Source organism: Nesoenas mayeri (genome assembly GCF_963082525.1).
Source record: "Nesoenas mayeri genome assembly, chromosome: 3".
Classification (NCBI taxonomy): Eukaryota; Metazoa; Chordata; class Aves; order Columbiformes; family Columbidae; genus Nesoenas; species Nesoenas mayeri.
In genome coordinates this window covers 104,000,997-104,021,836 of record NC_137544.1, presented here as the reverse complement: position 1 = coordinate 104,021,836, position 20,840 = coordinate 104,000,997, and the positions used below count along the sequence as shown (strand labels likewise).

The window sequence follows — 20,840 nt, the reverse complement described above, 5'->3', positions numbered from 1 at the left end:
TTAAAAAACTTAAAAAAAAAACTTAAAAAAACTTAAAAATATTAAAAAAAATTTAAAGTTATTTAAAAATAAAACATATTTTTAAAAAGTATTTTTCTAAAGTTTTATATCTTGACCTCATGTTCCCTAATAAGTTTGCAGAGATACCAAAAAAATAAAACCTGTGTGTAAATGTAATTTGTAACTGTAAAAAGGAAAAGAATATATTTATATAGATAGAAAGTGAGAGATGTGCACATACATATATTTTTACTTACAAAGTAAGAGATGGGCTTTGGAAGCATTAGCGCTACAGGAACAGATGCTTTGATTTGGGAAGCATAGAATGAGGAGCCAGGACCTGCTTGCCCAGAAGGTACGCGGTGGGGTTATGGGAGGGTGCGCAGCTCACTGTACATGCCAGTGTACGCAGCAGGTGCCGAGCTGCCAGACAGCCCCTTTACGAGTCTCTGGTAGCTGCTGGTGCAATGGCCCGAGGTGTCCAGGTCAGGCTCACAGCCCCAGTCCCGTGAGAGCAGGAACGTCACCAGCTGCACTGAGATTTTCTTCCCGTTTCAGGGGATGCGTCCTGTCTGTGGTCCCCTGTGCACCACATGCAATGGACTGATGTGGCGAGGTGACGGGTGCCATCCGACTGCCACCCAGCACCCTGGGGCGCCCCTGGGGAGGGGCAGGAGAGCGGCTTGGGGCAGGGGGCTGTGACGCCTTGCACATGGGGTGCTGGGTGGGCAGTGAGGGGGCTGAGGGTATCCTACAGAAGCTGGGCAGAGGTAAGCTGTGGGCAGGCATTGTGGGACAAGGTATATTTTTTTAAACTATATAGATTTTCTAAATGTCTTTCCGTCTTTTGAGATGTGAAGGATTTGCCTTCTATGCAGACCAGTAAAGCGCTTCTGAACCTGAGATTCAGGAAAGAGTGAGGAGGGGATGTGCCAGTCCTTCACCATATACAGATTTGGAAGCACAAGGGGGAGGAGTGATGAGAGAAGAGGGGAAGGGCTGAAAGCAGCAGATGTTGGTGCATCTGTGTAGTCAGACATGAAAACAAAGCAGCCTGATCTACGTTCATCTGATCTTCCATATACTGTCAGAATTTTGAAAGAAAGAAGAAGTTTTGGGGAGAAGAAAAAACAGGAAAATAACAGCATGGGCCCATGGAAGGTTAAAAGCGCCTTGAAAGGTTCTTGACAGGTACAAGGACCTTGTAGGAAGCTGGGAGGTCAAAGAATACTCCAGGGAGATCTGACCATTCCAGGAGTTTTACGGTCTTATGTTTATGTGCTGCATTGTTGGGTATGTCTAAAGCTATGCGGGACTCTAACTTGCCAGATAAAAAGGTTGCACTGTGCCGCCTCTTAAGGAATCTTTTTAGTACAGTATTAAAGTGGCAAAATTATTCAGTAGACTCTTCTAAAATGTTTTGTGCTGCTGGTTTTTTTTTTTTGAACTCCCAACTTTTGGTAGCAGGAGCACTCAGGAACTCATCTCTATGGAGTCTTGCCATGCGATCCAGGCCAGGGACCCGGCTCTGAAACACCAGTGTTTCTGCAGATCCTGCAGTGGATGCCACAGACCTTGCAGTTCTCATATATAAGTGGAACCTCTTGTGTTCCGGCTGGTACCCGTTGCTCCTTGTTGTTTAAATTGCAGATCTGGAACTATGTCACTTCATTAAGCACCTGCAGTTTGCTACTGCCCGAGATCTATTTCAACAGGCTGCTTTTCTGCCTTTTTTTTTTTAATTAAGCAGTGGGCATCTCTAGAGGGCCTCCTGGTTTTGCTTCCTCTACCTCAAAAGTTATTCTTGCTGTTTCCCTCCTCTGCAGATCTCTCCCTCTGGAGCCCCATAAGTGCTCCCTGCACAGGCTGCTTTTGCTGGGCTGAATAACAGTCCTTTCGTTTTACTTTCTCTTTGGCTATGCTTGGGCCCTTGGGAATGTGGGGGGAACCTTCTGCACTTGGGGGGAAAAAAGCTTTTGTGCACATGATATGAGGCCTCTAGAGCGTGTTTTCATGCATTTAGTTGTAGCGCTTGCAAAGTCGGTTTGAAATGTAACCCATGTAACTGGTTTCTTAACTCTGTTGGCCGTGAGTGGTGCTTTCACGCATACTGCTCCCCACAGTGGTGAGAATAAAGCATTGCCTGCCAGTACCTGTTCTGTCCAGGTGTTTTATTGTTTTAACTCCCCAGCTGAGGCAGTCTCCCTGTAATAGGCGCAGTCCTACAACAGTGACATCAAATTTAGCTGACACTGTCTGGTGACAAGCAGAGGGTTTAATGGGTGAAGGTTAATTCAGCTCAGATGAGCTCTCCTGCCACAGGTTTGCACAGGAGCACATCTCAGAAGCCATTAAGAAGCTACTAAGGGTTTTGGATGGCACAAACAAAAGGCAAAACAGTGTTGGACCTTCTTCCAGCACTGATGAGAATTTAAATATTTAACTTTTCAAACTTATTTTTATTATAATTTTATTATAGAAGTCTCACCAGAGAGGAGACTGCAAGCTGCACTCGCAGGCCCAGTTTAATTCATTTGATTATTTCATTTAATGCGCAGTGCAGTTGCTAAACCACAGAAGTTAGCATAGGAAAATAAATGAATGATAACTTTGTACGTTGGCTTACTCTTACCCTACATCCTTCCCGAGGCCCAGGACAGACCCTGGCTGTCACAGATGGTTCTTCCTGCTTGATGAAGTTGTTGTCATAAGGGAAGGTGGGGGGAAAAGGTAAACATGGTGTCTACCATGAAGGAGTGAAGAAAGTTTACATTCCCCTGCAGAGCAGGGAGTGGGCTTTTGCCATCTCCCCGTGCAAGGGGGCATTAGAACTCTGAAGCTGCATGAGCAGAGAGACTGGTGCTATGTACACTGAATCCAGTCTGCAAAATTCATCTTTTCCTCAAATGGGCACTTTCTTCTCACCGAGAGCCAAAGCACACACCTGATGGCACGACTTCCCTGCTCTTCGCAGTGCCTGTGCCTTGCAAATGGGTTAGCTGGACCCTGAATCTGCCTGTGGGAGCGCAGCCACAAACCCCTGCAGCAGAATGCACGTGCATGAACTTGGCAGTGCCAAGAAGACTTTGGGAAGGGTATGGAAAAATGAATGGCAAACTGGGAGGACGAGGAAGGGAAGTTGGACCCAAAGCATGGTGCAGAGGCTGAAGGCTCCTGATGTAAATAATGTTGATCCTGCCTCATGGTGCTGCTGTGAGAGGTGGAGCAAAGAATTAAAGAATGCACCTGAATGGAGCTGCTTTTGCAGAGGTGCAGCTGGGTCATGGATCATAATAAGGTGATTCTGGTAGAGTTTGCTCTTGCCAGGGTTAAAGGTGAGCTTGGGAACCAGGTGCTGCAATCCCTCTCTCAAGCAGAGGAAGGGGATTTGCACTGAGGTGGCTATTTTAATCCTTGTTAAATAGTGACGATGGGAATAAAAGTGGTTGCGTTGCTACCAAATCTCTGACAGCTGCCACTGAATCCTGATACTGTGATACAGCCTTTGATACACACAGAGGTGAGAAAACCACTCTAGTTAAAATTAGAGTTGACCTGAACCATTAATCCTCCACTCTGCCTTGATATCTTTAGCTGAAAAAAAAACTGTAACTCTGGCCAACAAACTGCCCCTGTGTTTCCTTAAAAGCCCCCCAACAGCTCTGAATGCAGTTGGCAGTGGTAAAGGAGCTGTAAAAGCCATGCTCTGTGCTAATAGCTGTGCCCTGGATGGATAAAGGCTGTGCTGTTCTCATGGTGGCTTAGCGTGTTTCACCTCTGCTGCATTTGAGAGCAGAAAGTACAACCTCGGCCCCCTTTGGAGACCGGGGTGAAGGCTGCAGGACGCGTAGGTCTGTCCGTCCCTGCTGCTGGCTCCGGGAAGGGACGTGGGTGCCCTGCGGCCGGCACTGCAGCTGTGCCCCGGCTCTCGGGCACAGCCTGGAATGTCACATTCCCTCTGATTCAACTGCTGCTGCTGGGGCTTCCTCTGCAGACGCATGCACATCTGTACGCACACATCTATATGCAGAGACACTTCCTTTTCACAATAGTCCTCCTCTGTGCATGCTGCCAGTGTATATAGTAGATCAGACCATAAAACTGCTCAGTGTTGACACATTTCTGTCAGCGCAAACATACAAGTATTAGTATGTGTTATTTCAAGAGGGGAAGTTGGCTGTTCTAATAAGATGACTTTCACATGTGCATAATTGTGCCAGTACGAGGATCTCTATTGCTTTGATTGCTGTGTTATTCTGGCAGCTTTTTATTTTCAGTATCACCCAGTGAAAACAAAACACGCTCCTGTTTCCCGAGGGAACAGCCGCCCTGCAGCTAACGCAGCCCAGTGGTGCTGGTGGGTGGCCCTGCAGGCTGGACCTCCCCGTGATCCTGCCATTAATGCTCTGTTTGAAGGTAATGGTAACAGCGTGCCCCTCTTTGGTCCTACCCAGGGGTGCCAGTAGTTCACGTTTCATGCCTGTAGGAAGCTATAGTGTCTTTTTTTTTAAAAATTACAGATTGCTCCTGTCCCAGTAAAAGTTGGCCTAAAATCTTCCTTAGTGCATTTCCAAAAATGCATAAATGTGTCCCACTGTATCCTTCCCTTACTGGCCCTCTCCTTTGTGTCATCTGCTGCTACTTTTCAGTATTTGGCATTACAATGGCACCATTTTTTTACACGTTTGGGAGACAATGTACCCAAAAGGTCCAATATAGAATAAAGATTTCTAACTAGATACATCCTTTGCTCACAACAGACCTGAAGAAAACTTGGCCCAAATCCCAAAGCTTTGCACATTTGCAATCCGAGTAATTTCTGGTTTATAGCTGCCTTCAATTACAATTTTATAGGTAAGAAGAGGGAATGTATTTCATTGGGAAAAGATGCCCTGCTTTTCAGAAGGCAGATATATGTACATTTATGCAGAATGGCAGTCAAGTAGTGTTGTTTGTAACTTGTTTGTAGAGGATGAGCTGACCATAAGGCCAACAACAGGTGAGAAGGGTTGCACAGATCTATTTATACTCCAGCCTGGGTGCCGTTCAGCCCAGAGCTATGTGACAACTTATTGCCATGGGCCGGTGCTTCCCAGCGTAATGAATTCTTGTGTAGCTGGAACAAGCACTTCTAAGTTTGGCTCTGACTGTTGATGAACTGTGTGATCATTGACATTGCTGCCTTTTAAGAAATCTTTAACAGTTTTGTTTCATAATCATTTGAATCTGCTAAACTTGCATTTTAATGTGTAGCTGCCATTATTCCTGTGCCTTAGGAAAAAACATTTCACAGCCGAGCGCAAACCGTAACATTCTGTCAGCATATTCTGCATGGTTGCCAGTTTCTGATGTTACAAAGAAAATGCATATGTGAGGTATGAATTAGGATTTCTGGAGGAAAAAATCCATTTTATGTGGCTGTGTGTGTTTGCTTAGCTATCATCTAATCCTGGCCTAGTAAAGCCCAGGCAGGGTAGCATGATGGAGGGAAGAATGGTCCGTGAGCTTACAGGGTTGCCATTACCAGTAAAGTGAATGTGTGTTTTTGGTTTTCCTTGGAGACAAAATCAGGGAAACAGACTGCCTGATTACCCCCCTCTCTGCTCTAATATTTTCTCAGATCTTTTTAAAACACTGTAGTAAAGACAGTGAAACTTGCTGTTGGAAGGGCAGTATTTTTTCCTCTCCTTGAAGTCACTGCTCTTTCACATCAGAAACATTTCTTAGTCTTCAAACATGGTAATAAACAAATGTGGATGATGCATGGTCCCCCTGATGGTGCTTCAGAGTACTGCTAATTGCTTGGTTTACAAAATTAAATCTAGATATAACTCAGGCCTTGGCTCAGTTTTATGTAAATTTAGGAGGAAAAAAAAATTGAGATGGAAACCTCAAGATAACTGGATCCATTGGGCCCTGTGCTAGCTTTCTGCTTCCCTCTTTGCAGGACTGGGCTGCCATGCCCAAATGGGAGATGGTCAGTCCCAGCGCTGTTGACCTGAACTTCTGGAGCATGTCAGTCTCCTGGGAAGCATCATCTGAAGAACAGAGAAGCTTGCACAAGTTCTAGTCTCCTTTTCACTTTAAGGACTCTAAATCGAACCTATCGAAGGACTCCTAAAGTTATTAGTACATTTTTTATTTAAAGAAGAACAAGGGAAAGTGTAGAGTCCTGCATCTGAGCAGGAACAACCCCAGGTTCCAGTATAAGTTGGGGAATGACCTATTAGAGAGCAGCACAGGGGAAAGGGACCTGGGGGTCCTGGTGGACAGCAGGATGACCATGAGCCAGCACTGTGCCCTTGTGGCCAGGAAGGCCAATGGCATCCTGGGGTGTGTTAGAAGCGGGGGGGTCAGTAGGTCCAGAGAGGTTCTCCTTCCCCTCTGCTCTGCCCTGGTGAGACCACATCTGGAATATTGTGTCCAGTTCTGGGCCCCTCAGTTCAGGAAGGACAGGGAACTGCTGGAGGGGGTCCAGCACAGGGCAACAAAGATGATGAAGGGAGTGGAGCATCTCCCTTATGAGGAAAGGCTGAGGGAGCTGGGGCTCTTTAGCTTGGAGGAGACTGAGGGGTGACCTCATTAATGTTTATAAATATGTAAAGGGTGAGTGTCACGAGGATGGAGCCAGGCTCTTCTCAGTGACAACTAATGATAAGAAAAGGGGCAATGGGTACAAACTGGAACACAGGAGGTTCCACTTAAATATGAAAAGAAACTTCTTCACAGTGAGGGTGCCAGAGCACTGGAACAGGCTGCCCAGGGGGGTGTGGAGTCTCCTTCTCTGGAGACATTCAAAACCCGCCTGGACACCTTCCTGTGTAACCTCATCTAGGTGTTCCTGCTCCGGCAGGTGGATTGGACTGGATGATCTTTCGAGGTACCTTCCAATCCCTGACATTCTGTGATTCTGTGATGCTGTGAAGTGCCTTTCTATTTTTGCTGGTTTGTAAACAGCCTCTGCAGCAGTTACAACAAGCTTCACTGTGTGGCGGGAGCAGACAGGCTGCTGAGCCGTTGTGTTGGGAATACACTGGGCATCTAAACGCCTACTGTGCTCATTGTGTGATTCCAGCAGTGTTTTCCCTGTGGAAAAGCTTTTTCTAGCTCTTTGGCTGCCAAGGGAAATCTGCGGGTCTGGACGGGGAAATTGTTGCCTTGCCTGGGCTAGCAGAGCTCAGAGGTGCAGTGCACGCTTTCTCCCTCTCTTGGCTATTGGTAGGATAAGTAGTTCTGAAGTCCTGAGTTTTTCAACATGAAGAATGTGGTATCGTAATTTTATTTTAACTGTCCATGGTGATTTCTAGATTATTTCTTTATTTTGCACCTTGGAGTTGTTAATGTGATATGTGGATCAATATGAAATTTGTCTAAGATTCAGAATTAGGTAACTGCTTACCAGGAGCCCTGTGTCTGTCTGCAGAGCACTGAGTGCCAGCTGGGCAGCCCTCATGCTACCCATTGCCTGGCTTATCCACATGAAAAAGTGTGCTATGGAAACCTACTGGTATGCCAGGTCTCATGATAATTAATGCATGTATGTATATGCATGTGTTTTCTCTGAAATATAAAGATGAAAGGATCTGCATTGGATATCAGTATTGAAAAAGTCCGGAGGGATGCATTGCCTTGTGCCCTGAATGTCCATGGTAACTTTATTTACAAGAAAAGACACAAAACTTCAAAGTGGAGGAAAACATTAGAAACATTAAAAAAAAAAAAAAAAAGTATTATACTGACAGGTTTAATTTAGAGTTTGAATGTAAGACACTTAGACTGATACTGGGTTCAAGAGGCAGGAAGGCTGCAAGGTGCAAATTGCCCCATTAGGTTGACTTCTTAGAGTCACACTCAAAAGCTAAGCAGCCAGTGAATTTGTTGGATTAGGTTTTATCTGTAGCGCCATGTCAGCCTTGCTATATACCTTTCTGTGTCTGCTGGAATGCCTGGAAAGTTTTGTTCCCAGCTTTACAGTCACTGCCCTGGGGAAGGACATTGCTGTGTTGGCAGCCCTGGGCCTCAGCTTTCATTCATTCATATGCTGAAGACCCAGTTCAGTAGTAGTAATAATAAATGAAGGGCAGCCTATAACTCTGAAAGCTTTCAGTTTCTTCTTATTTGCTATATAATCAATTCATCTATGCCTCAAGGAAAACTTTATTAAAGCAAGAGGGATTCATATGGAGTAAGACAGCCTTATCACCCCTTTCTCCTTTAAAAGAACCTTGATAAAGGGTGTACTCTATACAGTCTAACTCCAGAAATCCTCACAGGGTTACTTAATGCAGTCACAGAGTGGACTGTTACTAAAGAAAGGATGAGGAGAAGTAAGCGGCCAGATTTTGAAATTCAATATGTCAGTAAAGTGGAGAGCAATTAGGGATGGTGAAGGCTGCAGATAATTTTGCGCTTGCAGTGGTGGAACAGGGTATGTGCAGGGCAGGCAGATGTGAGGTGAACCTAAATGAGATCCGAGGGATAACGTGGTCCTGGGTCTTGACCACCTTGTCCTGCTGAGTGCCTACTGTCTGTATCTGCACATTTTTTTTTTGACATTTACATTTTCATTATTCATCCAAAATGGGCAAGAAACACAAACTTGAGATCTTTGCTCCAAACTTTCAGTTGATCCAATATACAGTAGTGAGTTTATATTAATCTTCACCTTTGTCTGAGGACAACAAGGAAATGAGTCCCTAATCAATACTGCAAGCATTATGAAACCTGCAGGATCTTGCCCAGGAAGATCAAAATCTGAGTTTGAATTTTGTACCTGCAACATGCATCTATGCACACTGCAGTCATGATGGCACTGAGTGTATCTGCTGTGGATGGATTAATGATCTGCTAATCTAGGAGGATTTCTCTTCAGGAGATGTTGGCAGCTCCTTACTGATGAGACATGACAATAAGAACAGGTTACTTTATCTCTGTGCTGTGATTTCTTTCCCTCCTACATAGAGCAAAGGGAACAACTTCTCAGAATATTCCTCTTAATGACGAAACTTCATAAATGATTATGAAATGCTTTGGGTGTTCAGAGGTGTGGCAGCACAAACACTGTAACACACTGGTTTTATTGACAACCTGCGTAGTGCTGTCAACCAGATTGCTAATATCCGGAGTAGTTCTTGTGTAAGAAGTAACTGGAGTATGTGTAGGGCTTTCGTGTTCTTGTGGTCTTCAGATGCCGAGGGTATAGAATGACAAGTCCCTGCAAAGTCTGAGATGTGAGCAGCGTCACTGGAAGCAAGGGCAGCTGCCAGCTTGTTAAAGGTCTGCAGATAAAGTGCCACACAGAGCTGTTGGCCACTGTTCTTGCAGCAACGAAGCCCTGGCTGGAAAACTGATACTGCTTCACTCTGCGCCCAACCCCTCTGCAATAAGACTCCACTGCAGCAGGTGCACTCCGGTTTTAATCCTTAGGACAAAACCACTACCCGCTGCTCAAACTACCCATGGTTCTATGTAGGAACAGAGTACAAAATTGCCAGGTAGCTCAAGCTTAAATCAGGGCAGGGAAAATGTGGAAGCATAGCTGACCTCCGCTCTGCTCTGTCAGTGTACAGTGTGCAGGCTGGATCTTGTAGCCTAAAGAAGGCACATTTGCGTAGTGGAAATGCAACCTAAATTAGTTGATGTACAAGTAAAACATAAAACAGGCTTGCACTGTGGTGAGGAGGAAGCAAATAGACTTTTTATAGCACAGGGCACTAGTTAGTGCACTAAGGAAGAAATCAGTAGTATAACATTGGGGTAAGATTTAAGCTGTTTGCATACAGAATGTAAGAGAGCTCAATTCATACCTTGCATATAAAAACTCTGATTTATTTACATCAGTAAAAAATATATCTTAAATTTGAGTATGGTCTTATAAAACAATTGTATTCCAGAAAAATTGCATTAATGAAAAATGAAAGTACTGTCCAAAAAAATTGTATAAACATTTTTTTTTTAAAGTGGCCACCCAAACTATCATTTCCTGCATACTATATTTACTCTTAATCTCATGCTTGTGATACAAATTGAAGGTAAACACTTTATTTGCAATAGTCCTGTACATTAACTGTACTGAAGAGAGTCTGTTACCTGTATGTAGTCATAAATTCATATTATAAACTTGTAGATCACTCCTGGAGAAGCTCTGTTTCTTGAATATAATGCTCCGTTTTCTGCAGTGTCCTTAGAGCAGCATCTGAACCCTTCAGCAGCTGCAGTGTTCAGGTGGGGTTGTGTTTGCAATGAGCCTCCTGACGACCGTGGGCTTAGTCAAAGCTGGGAGAGATGCTGCGGTAGGATGACAGCTCGTGTGCCAGGTTTTCGGGGGAGCCTGGTTTTTGGGGGAAGATGCTTTGGCTGACTCCATGTCTAGCTGGCACATGTGAGAGGAGGTTTCCAGCCTGATTGCTGAATTGAAGTGTTGCTCCATGTGCTGCTGTAGCTCTTGTACCACAGATTTTGGTGCTTGGGGTATATAAATAAATACTTTCTCTCATCACCCATCATGGGTGCTGGGACATTTCAGCATGAAACCGTAAAGAGATAAAATGATTGTAGCAGCTGAGCAGAAGTTGTCCTCCCACTCTGTCACATTTTCATCTTCAAAGCTACATTTAGGCATGCAAAGTGCTGGCTTTCTGCTGTCATGTTCCTGGTTTGGTTCTATTCTGGGTGGTTCCTGCCAGCAGAACAAACTCAAAGTGCATGCAAATGTATTTGTATCTTTGTGTATCTGGGAGAGAGCTGCACTTCTGAAGAGGGGGAAGGCCAGCCTGCAGTTTGCCCTGCTGCTGATCTTTGCAGTACCTGCAGTGATTTCCCCGTTCAACAGGGGACGGTGCATCTGCCTGTGTGACTGCAAGGTGGATCTGTTGACATCTCCTGGTGTACACTGTGGGTAAGGCTGCCTTGCCACCTCAAGCTCACAAAGCCCTGACAATCCAAAGCATCTGTTTGCCGGGAGTTGCTTCTTTCTGTTCAATACCTCACCTTAAATATGACAATTAAGGTTTCTTTGTGTCTGTGTCAGAAGATGGCACTGAAACAATTGAAGAAGGATTGTGATTAAGGCACCAGACTAAAACCTCAGGAGTTCAGTATCCAAAGGGGTCCCTTGTACAGCACAATACGAGTCTCAGTTTTCCCACCATGAAAGTGTCAGGAAAGGTTAAAAATCCTATGTGAAGGCGGAGTGCCCAGATGCCACTATCATGAAAACCATAAGAAAAATTTAAACTATTCCTATCAAAATAGGACCACAAATGGCTTTTTTTTTTTTCCTGGATCTCATTCTGTACTGAAGTTGCATCAAATTAAAATAATTAAAATTACATTAATTCAAATTTGCATCTTAATTGTGATGATAAATGAGGTGAGCAAGATCCAGTAAATTCTGAAACTGTATTCCACTGTAAAAGCCTGGGATTAATCGACTGTAAAGAACTTGTGTTTTTATTAACAAACATCTGCCTAGACTCTTCAGTGAAATGACAATAAATCCCCTCAAATGGCATAAATCAGAAAGAATATAAACCTGTTTCAGGGAGAGCAGGGTTCTCTATGCTAGCATTCTCTTCTCTTAAAAGAAAAGAAAAAAATACATGTCCTTAGGTGCCTCAGGATTCATAATGTTGTTTGATTGGGCTATTACAAAACTACTCTAATCAGGATTAAGCCTTGTACCCTGGAAACTAGGGGTGATGAGATTATATGATGATCAAGGGTGATTTAGAAGATCAAAGCCTTTTTGAGGGAATAAGGTCCCTAATTTTACTCCTTTAAAAGAGGTTATTTTGTTTTAACTTGTATTGACCTTATTCTCTTTCTGCATGTTGATAAATACCCAGTGTAAAGATGTGGCTTTGCTGAAGCCATTTATGTTTTTGCAACAAAAATCAATTGGTTCAGGATTTTACCTCCCCCCTGGAAATGTCACAACAGCCACTTTTTACATAACTGAAACTTTGATGCCTGCTGAATAAATAAAATGTCAAATATTGATAATTTCTGAAAATTTTTGAACTCCTTTAGCCAAACAGCGAAACAAAGGACTTGTCTATGAATCCTGTCTTTATCAAATCCATTTGCTTCAGACTTGACCAACTGCGAAGTATTTCTTTTGCTCAGAGTAAATCTTTGAGTTGCACCACGAAATGCAATCCGAAGGAGAAGCAGCTGGCTACCCCTCTACTGATATTTCACTAGATTGTTGGGACCAGCCTGGGTTTTTCAATGTGATGCCGTCATATTGTTTCCTAAAAAAACAACGGAGTCGGGCTTTGGAGGTTTGGTTAAGGCCCCCTGGGGCCTCTTTGCAGGTGCTTCTGCTGTCAGTCCCTCTGCAGCCCCTGGCCCACGATGTAGAGCTCGGGGTGGGACGCGGATCTGTTGGACTCTTTGATTTCGGGGACGCCAGGGCTGTTCCAAGAGTCGCCTGCTTTTCTAGGGCTCTCCTCCAAGCTGCAGAAGGAAAGATGCTTAAGTTAAGAGGCTAATGAATTGTGACTTTTTAAACCAGCACTAATTAGACCACATTAACCCTCAAAGCACAGATGCTGCACGATACCGTGTAATTCCCTATCTCCTGTGTGTATGCACTTTACTGTTCCCTCCCAAAAGTCTATTGGGAAGCAAACATTTCATATGTTGAACAGGGGATCAGTATGAATCTGGGTTTACTTACAGATAGACACAGATTTGCACAAAAAGTCTTGTTCCAGACCCTGCTGGAGGAAAGGTCTGACCTCTGTTACACATCTGTTGAGTGAGGTTACAGTGATTTCTGAGTATGTCAACATGACTGTGGGATGTGTGTTCTGGTGGTATAAATCCACCACGCTGCAGTCAGGAGAACTGAGACATGGAAGGTGTTGTGTTCCTATTCTGACTGCTAGGAGTTCAATTATTTGAACTGAGGAAGAGATTTCTGATATGTGACCAGTCATGAAAATAATCCAGACTCAAATATCACCCAGTTGCAGAAGGTCTCACTTGGGCTACTTGCTTTGGGCCTGATTCAGTCAACACAATCCATCCTCACGCCCTCCTTGAACAATATCTTAAAGGCATTTAATCTTTTATCTTTGTTCTACCTCTTGGGAGATTAGCAATCTTAATAAAATATTATTTTGTTTAACTGTATACACAGAAATCCTGTTACAGATCAGCAAGATTTCTGTGAGCAGAGCGATTGTACATGTTATGCCTTGATAAGATGCCAATAGCTGCTGATTGCTGTCAAATGACCAAGCTTAGAAACCAGCAAAGTCAGCTCAGTCTGTCCATCTACTGGCTGTCTGTGTGGGAACCAGTTGTACTGACTTGAGCACTGAAACCTGAAACTCTCATCAAGTACCCTAAGACTAGACATAAAGGCTCTATATCTCCCGCCTTAGTTAGGGCTAATGACGTCTTAAGTCCTGACACTCCTTAGAGAACAGGATGGGCTGGAGACAATCTTGGGAAAGAAGTGCTTTTTGCCTTCTAGGGGAGCAGCAAGTGTGCAGGAGACATGCAAATCTGCGTATAGCACTGACATTTAATGCCTGGCAACACCAGCTAGCAAGTGAGATGGAAGTCACCTCCTTTTTTTGGTGATTCTTCTAAAATGGAGTGGGTGGGAGAGGGCGCTCATCTGCCTAATGAGAAACATGTTGCTTGTGCAAGCTCCTCTCTTTAACAATCTGCTTCTCAGCAAATTGATGTTTTAATTGGGCATGGAAAAATTGGAGGACTCTATCCTTGAGTTTGGGAGCATGGTAGAACTGATTTTCAAAATGTTTTACCTGTAAAAGAGTGATGCTATTGCAGGTTTGCCTCTGCCTCTCCTCCCTCTGTGACTAGTGCTTGGAGCTGCTAGTAACACACAAAACCCCCACACAGACAAAAAAATAGGCATTGTCATATTCGTAGAGGAGAGGTAGAGCAAGGGAAGGAATGAAGGAAAGGAGACTGATAGCTGGTTGAGAACAGCTTGTGAACTTGAGACCAGATGCAAACATGGCCAGAACAAGGAGGTTTAGGAGTACAACATCTGGTTTGGAGACTTGTTTCAAAATTTCCCTCTGTCAGCTGAGTGAATGGCAAGGCAGAGGAAGCCTTGTATGCTTAATGAACTTGAAGGAGCAAGACAGACCAGGGTATGGTGGTTTGTCTCTTACGGCATCTGCTGCAAGAGCAGGGGTCGGCATCTGTGCATGGGGATGTGGCGCTCACAGCTGTGGCAACCGCGCACTGTGACAGGAGTCACAGGACACACTGCGACACGAGTCACAGTGACAGGAGTCACAGTGACAGGAGTCACCCCAGTGACAGGAGATGAGCAGCAGTGATGGGAGGAGCTCTTGGAGCTTCTGCCTCATGCTGGTTCCTAAAACAGTTCTCTGCCCATCAGTGTATTTGCTGTGATATTCAAATAAGGCCATTTGATGTAAGGTCTGTAAAAGCTTCCTCCAGGCAGCTTATTTTAAATGTTAGAAAACACACAGTAATGTATTGCATTTTAAATCACTGTATGTGGCAATTAATGGGCCAATTTTCCCTTTTGCTTATATTGATATAAATTTGGACTAACTCAGCAGGAGTACTTTTGATGTCCATTTGTATAAATGGTAAGTTGAATTTGGCTCAGGATATATGTCGTTCTTCCAAAATGCTGTATATCATAACACTAGCATATATAATTTTTTTCATGAAAGGAATGATTTTATTTACAGTGTGTTTTTGTTTTTGTTTTTTTTTTATATTACTCTCTGTGCTCTGACAGACTACAATAGAAAGATAATACACCCCATTTAAGCATAAATTAGCTAACAATTTATAAAAGACTGTTTTTCAGATTGATCCATAAAACTGCCAGGGCTCTTGTCTTGCAAGGTTTGATATAAAGCCTCTTTTGAAAACATTTATATCTGCTAGTAGGCACTGGAGTAGGCAAAGCTGACTTCACATAATACATAACAGCAAGAGAAAACACAGCAACAACATATAGGACTTTTAGGAAATTTTCAAATGTCAGAATAGATTGCAATATTAGAACTGGGAATGCAAACCGGCCTGCATTTCTCTGTGTTCTTCGCATGTTTTGTTCAGCACTTTCCTCTACTGTCACTGTGGGAAACTTGGTCCTTTATCTGTCTCTAGGGAGGGAATTCCCAGACACCTTATTTCAGTACCTATGACTGTCCCTTTACTCATTCTGTATCCGTGACTGTCCCTGTATTCACATTGCGCTGAGTGCTTGTGCACTTACAAGTGCAGTTTTGTCTCCTGGTAGTGTTGGTCTTGCAATCTCTACTCATGGGGATGATTCACGTGATTTCAGCTGTTCTCTGGCAAGAGTAAAAATACTCCTCACATGAGGAAAGACTGCTTGAGAAGGGTCTTAATCCTCTTGCGTAGCTTAGAGCTTAATGGACTTAAACATCCTAAGATGCTAAGAAACTAGAATAACAACCCTTTTTACTTCCAGGCTGTTACACTGATCTTTGAGTATTCCCAAATACCATTTCTGTTTCCTAGCTGGCTTTGAGTTTGTTGGTTTTTTTTAAGTGGTAGAGAGAATTTAAATCTAGGCCCAGATTTTTTTAAAAAATGGCCACCAATGGTTGCAAACGTGGAACTGGTGTGTTGATGCTTCAATTTCTTTAAACTGAATTTTTCAGAGCAATTAATCTCCAGTAGCCATGGGAGATGTCTCCACTTTGAAAACTGTGCTTGGGCTGTGGACTCATTAGACTTGAAATTGGCACCTAGATCTGAAAGCCTACATGAGAAGCTCAGAATTTCAAGCTATAATTACGTCCATACAGATCCTTGCCTACACATTATCTGTCATTCTTGCCAGCTGATTTGAAACATTTCAATAGAGATATCAGGTGAACAGTTTACTGGCTTAGAAGCTGAAGTTAGGAATGATACCCTTCCTCTTGGTCCAAGCCTACCTCCCAATGGTTATTTAAAGATGTGTGTAACCTGATGGTTACTTCAGAGCTTTTAAGAATTAAATGTGGCTATATTTAGCTCCCACGCAAAGCAGAGAAGTTCTGTGCCATGAAACCAATGCTGAATTTTCCCTGGGGTACCTGTCACAGCAGATATGTAAGTGTAAGGCTTGAGCAACCCATGGAAGCTTAACTCTTCCCTGTATTCAGACTGGCAGTCTACTGAAATCTGGGGCGAGAAAATAGAACAGAATATTTCAGTTGGAAGGGACCTACAACAATCACCTAGTCCAATTGCCATGGCATCTTTGCCCAGCCGTCTGTTCTGCACATGAAGAGGGCACTTTCCTGGGAAATCTCTCAACGACATTAAAATCCCATCAGGAGCTCAGAAAGCCAATGCAGTGCTACCCTTCCGCTTCCTTGGCCTAGAGGGGGAAGTTTCTTACCTTGCATAGTTAAGCGCGGGTTCACTGCCAGATGTCACGGCAGCTGGAAGACGAAACAGGACCCCTGGTCGGCGGTCAGAGAAACTTCTCCTCACGAACGGCTGAGGATTGGCAGCACTCAGGGATAGCTTTCTGGTCCGGTCTCCAGGCTGCCGGAAAAGCAGGCTGGTCTTTTGGGAAAGTGGTGAAGCTTCAGGCTGGCTGGTTGCTTCCACAGAGGGTTTGGTGGGTTCCTGTGGAGGTCTGGCTTCAAATAAGGAAGAGGTGGCTGGGCAAAATATCGAATGAACATTGCTGCCTCTCTTGGAGGAGGAGAGCTGGTGCTCATCTCCAGCATCCAGCCCAGGTCTTGGCCCCTTGTAGGAGCGGGATGGGGAGACTGGTGGGGAAGGGGCGGTGGAGAACGGTGGGGGACTTGCATCTCGGTGGTAGGCTGGGGAGCCCAGCATCCGGTACGGTGTTGGCGAGCTTTGCTTGTGTCCTGTGGGAGGGCTGAGCGGTTTTCGCTGGGGTGGTGGAGAAGGCAGCTTCTTCTGTGAGGGTGGGCTGGGCACCCTGGGACTTGCAGGGGGGCTCGGTTTCCTTTGCATGGTGGGTGAGCTTGGTTGCGGGTTGCTACAAGCCTGCAGAGAGCGTCTGTGGTGTGTTGGGGGGCTAAAAAGCCGTTTCTCCGTTGGTGGAGAAGGGGGAGGAGGAGTTCTCGTTGGGGAGACCCTCCTGGCAAATGATGAGCCTTTTTCATTTCTCCTGAGCAAATCAGGAGAACCTTGCTTCTGGTACTGCACCAAAGTCGCAGGTGAATTGGACTCTTTGCTCTCTGAGCTGTTGCTGTGTGGTTTTGAAACCCCATTGGGATTTTGAAGAGGAATGATTTTATGGGTTTGCTTGTACAAATCCGCAGCCTCTTTTCTCTGGGTTTCCAGTATCTCCTCCTGGCTAGGTATGTGCACATTGGTAGGGTTCAGCTCCAGAGAATACCTCTGCAGTTTCTCATCCCCTGCTCCTGTATTCCTTAGACCTTTGTTGGTGATCACACTGGGGCCACTGATGTTTTTACTTGGCAATAAGTCAATGGACTGGACAGAGGCTTTCATTTTTGGGGAAACTTGTGCTCTCTTAGCAGCATGAAATTCTGTTTTGGCAGGCTTTTTGGCATCTTCTGAAGAGTTTCCTTCTATTCTTGCAGTTTCTTCAGGCTCAGGTGAATCGAAACACGTGTCCATTAACATTTCAGGTGGTGGTGGTGGCAGGTTCTCAAGGTCTTCGTCAGCCTCTTCCTTTGTGTCCTTCTTGCTTAATTCTGCAGCTAGTGCAGGAGGAAAGGCGTTTGAAAAGCCAGAAGAAACTCCACTGGTGTCTGAAGGGTCCGTGTCTTCTACTGGTGAAATACGATGCTTAGGATTTAAAGGTGCCAGGCCTCTCTGAAAGGGAATGGTGGGTGGAATAACTGGAAGTCCAAATTTTCTGATGCATTTTATTGGTCCTAAAGATCTTAAAGGTGCAGCTTTTACGAGATCATCAGTAGGACTGAATGTTTCAATAAGCTTTTTGACAGACTGTCGGGGGGCACAGCTGCTGCCACTGAGCGTTTGTGTTCCAGGAAGCTCCTTTTCTTTGCCTCCTGGTGTCTCCTGCATGGGCACAGTAGCTCTTAAAGGCTTCCTGCCTCTTTTTTCATCCAGCTGATTGGCAGGATTTTGATCAACCACGAACAAAGGGACTTTATCCTGGTTAGGCAGGATGCTGAAATTTTTTGAGAGGCACGCCTTCAGTTTGCTAGAGGACCTGGCTGTAACTTGTTCATCCTGTAAATAGGGTGCTGCTCTTGATTTCCAAGGCTCTGGGTTGCTATCTGTATCCTTCTTCTCATAAAACATTTCAAGCCTTTTGCTGAGCTCTTTCTGAGTTCTCTGCAGCTCTAGGAGGGTCGGGTCCTCTGCCTGGCTTCTGAGGGACTCCTCTGACCTGGACCGTCGTTGTTTCCTGAAGGTTTTCTGTCTGCCCATTGCTGTACTGGGCCTTGTTGTTAAAACTGCTCTTCCACTCTCATCCTCTACCCATTCTTTATGTCTGGATTTAGCTGGGACAAACTTGATTTTTTCACTGATGGCATATTTCATCTTCAGAATAATTTCCTCTCTCTCTGCATTCTCTGTCCTCTTGATGGACTGCCTTTGCGTGTTATCAGTGACTGCAGGTGAAGACAGGGGCCTCCTCGGCAGGGCATCCTTCCCCATATCTGATAAACTTGTATTGTCATCCTCCTCACCCAGGGTGCTTCCCTCATCATCATCATCATCATCATCATCATCATAAGGAAAATCTGTTGATTCACAGATTTTGAAATGTTCATCTTCCTGAGTAGAGTCAGACTGGAAGGAGTTATAGGAATAGCTTTTTCTCAAGTTTGCATATTGGGGCATGGTAGAAATGCCTTCTGGTACTCCACCCTGACAAGAAGTTGCTTCTTTACTCTGCACAGATGAATAAAATATATCTTTAAAATGCCTTTCAAGTGCACAGTCATGGGATGCGGCTGTGCCCGGCGACATTGTCCCATCACGCACTGTTCTGGCATGCTTTAGGGATGGATGTCCCTGTGCATAGGAATCACAGCTTGCTTGTCCTCCATGCTGGCTGAGAGCACTGAAGTCTTTGAGGGATTCGTTGTCCACGCAAATGCCACTGTCCTCAGAGCAGAGAGTCCTGTCATCACCCTGGGTCTGACAGGATCTCACTGCTGAGGCTTCAAGCAGCCTCACCATCCGCAGTAGGCGCTCATCAAAGCTTTGCTTTGCTTTCAGTTTTCCTTCCAGGTTGCTTGCAGCAGACTGCAGGTAGCTGCATGTTTCCTGCAGGGCGTCAGACGTGAGAGAGGCCAGTGTCCCACTCACTAACTGCATTTTATTGACCGTGTACTGCAGTAGTTGTTGCAGAAGATCAGGGTGCTCCTTCAAATCACCTTTTTCTGCTGGCCATGCCAGATTCCCACCTACGTCTTTGAGGAGACTTTCCCCATCACTGGCAATTTCTTCCAAGAGCTGGTTGATTTCATCAAAGTGAAGCACGAGAAAGCTTACCATCTGCTGTAGGAAGAGTTGAGTTTGGGTAGCCTGGTTGGCCATATGAAGTATAGTTTCATATTTCGAGAGGTTGGGATTTAGGTAGGCGTATGCACTCTGATGAGCCTTAACAAGCAGTTCTGGGAAATCTACTTTTTTCTCTGTCTCGCACGGCAATGAAATGGGCTTTTCTTTACTTTTGCTAGATCGACCTTGTTTTGCCAGCTTGTGATTTTTTTGCTTCTTGCCTTTCTTGGGGATTTGCTTTGCATTGCTTTCATTCTTGTCATCCCAAATGAAAGGTGATGCTTCTGATTCACAGGAGCTTTGCTTTCTGATCTGTATGGCCTCAGTGATACTTTTTTGAGACTCAATCAGTTTGGACATAACAACTTCAGCATCTGTGGCTGTCCTCTCAGTTTCCTTGTCTTCCCTGGAAACCTGGGGATCTGAATGAGCCTTGGCAGATAACTGCAAATCATCTTTGTTGTCCTGCTCTGATAGTTCATCCTCCTTTTCTCTCAGGTATTCTTTCCCCTGGATCCCATACTGGTGGAATTCATCAATATTGTAGCAAGATGAACCTTTAACAAGCAGTGGGATTCCTTTATCTCCCGGATCAATACGCAAAACACTTTTGGGTTTATTGAAAGCCTTAAGACCACTTCTTGCAATTGTATTCGCAATCTCACTGTGAGAGGGTGTGCAGCCCATCCTTTCTCTGTCTTTGGCTTTATCTTTGATTAAAAATCCAAATGAAATAGGAAAAATACAACAAAAACTCAAACTCACTGTTTCATCCTGAACTGCAGACTGGCATTTTTCTCACAGCTTTTCCATCACAATTCCAGTTTTGTTGTTGGTTTTCATTGCTGTTTGCCTCAAAATCCCACGTGCTCACTGCCCAGGATCTTCTCTTGAGTTGTGCACTGCCTCATTTTATGTTCCCACTCAGGTTTTCTTCTTCAATTCAAAAAAAGGAGTGTGAAAGCTCTGCTGGATTTAGAGCTAATGGATTAAGAGCACTTGCGTGCCTCACTTCTGTCTTGACAGATGTCCACTACAAATAAGAGTTTAAGCTCATTAGGGTAAGCAGGCACCAGCCAGTCAGCACCCGTGTTGTATTTATGAAGGCAGATTTTTTTCTGCACTATATTGGGAGGCAAAGGGACTTGGTATCTGTCCCTCCTTTATTTCCCTTGTTGCAAAAGCATAACATACACTGAATGCAGAGATTCAAAGGAAGAGACTGTAGTTTAGAGGCCTTTTTGAAGGGAAACTATTTGAATGGATGCAGAAACGATACTCCTGAACTAAGAGAAAGGTGACCTTGACCAAGTATACTTCTATGGGAGAGTACAAGACATGAAATCAAAGGGGTTAGAGAC

General features: G+C 44.5%; 1 protein-coding gene across 1 annotated transcript; it reads right to left on the bottom strand.

The window, feature by feature from the left end:
* Positions 1-12,329: 12,329 nt before the first annotated feature.
* Positions 12,330-20,166, bottom strand: PCARE (photoreceptor cilium actin regulator; the record flags this gene model as incomplete). The annotated part of the gene is made up of 2 exons (XM_080341199.1): positions 12,330-12,459; positions 16,391-20,166. The coding sequence occupies 2 exons, from the start codon at positions 20,164-20,166 to the stop codon at positions 12,330-12,332; spliced, it is 3,906 nt and encodes a 1,301-aa protein (XP_080197325.1).
* Positions 20,167-20,840: the final 674 nt, after the last annotated feature.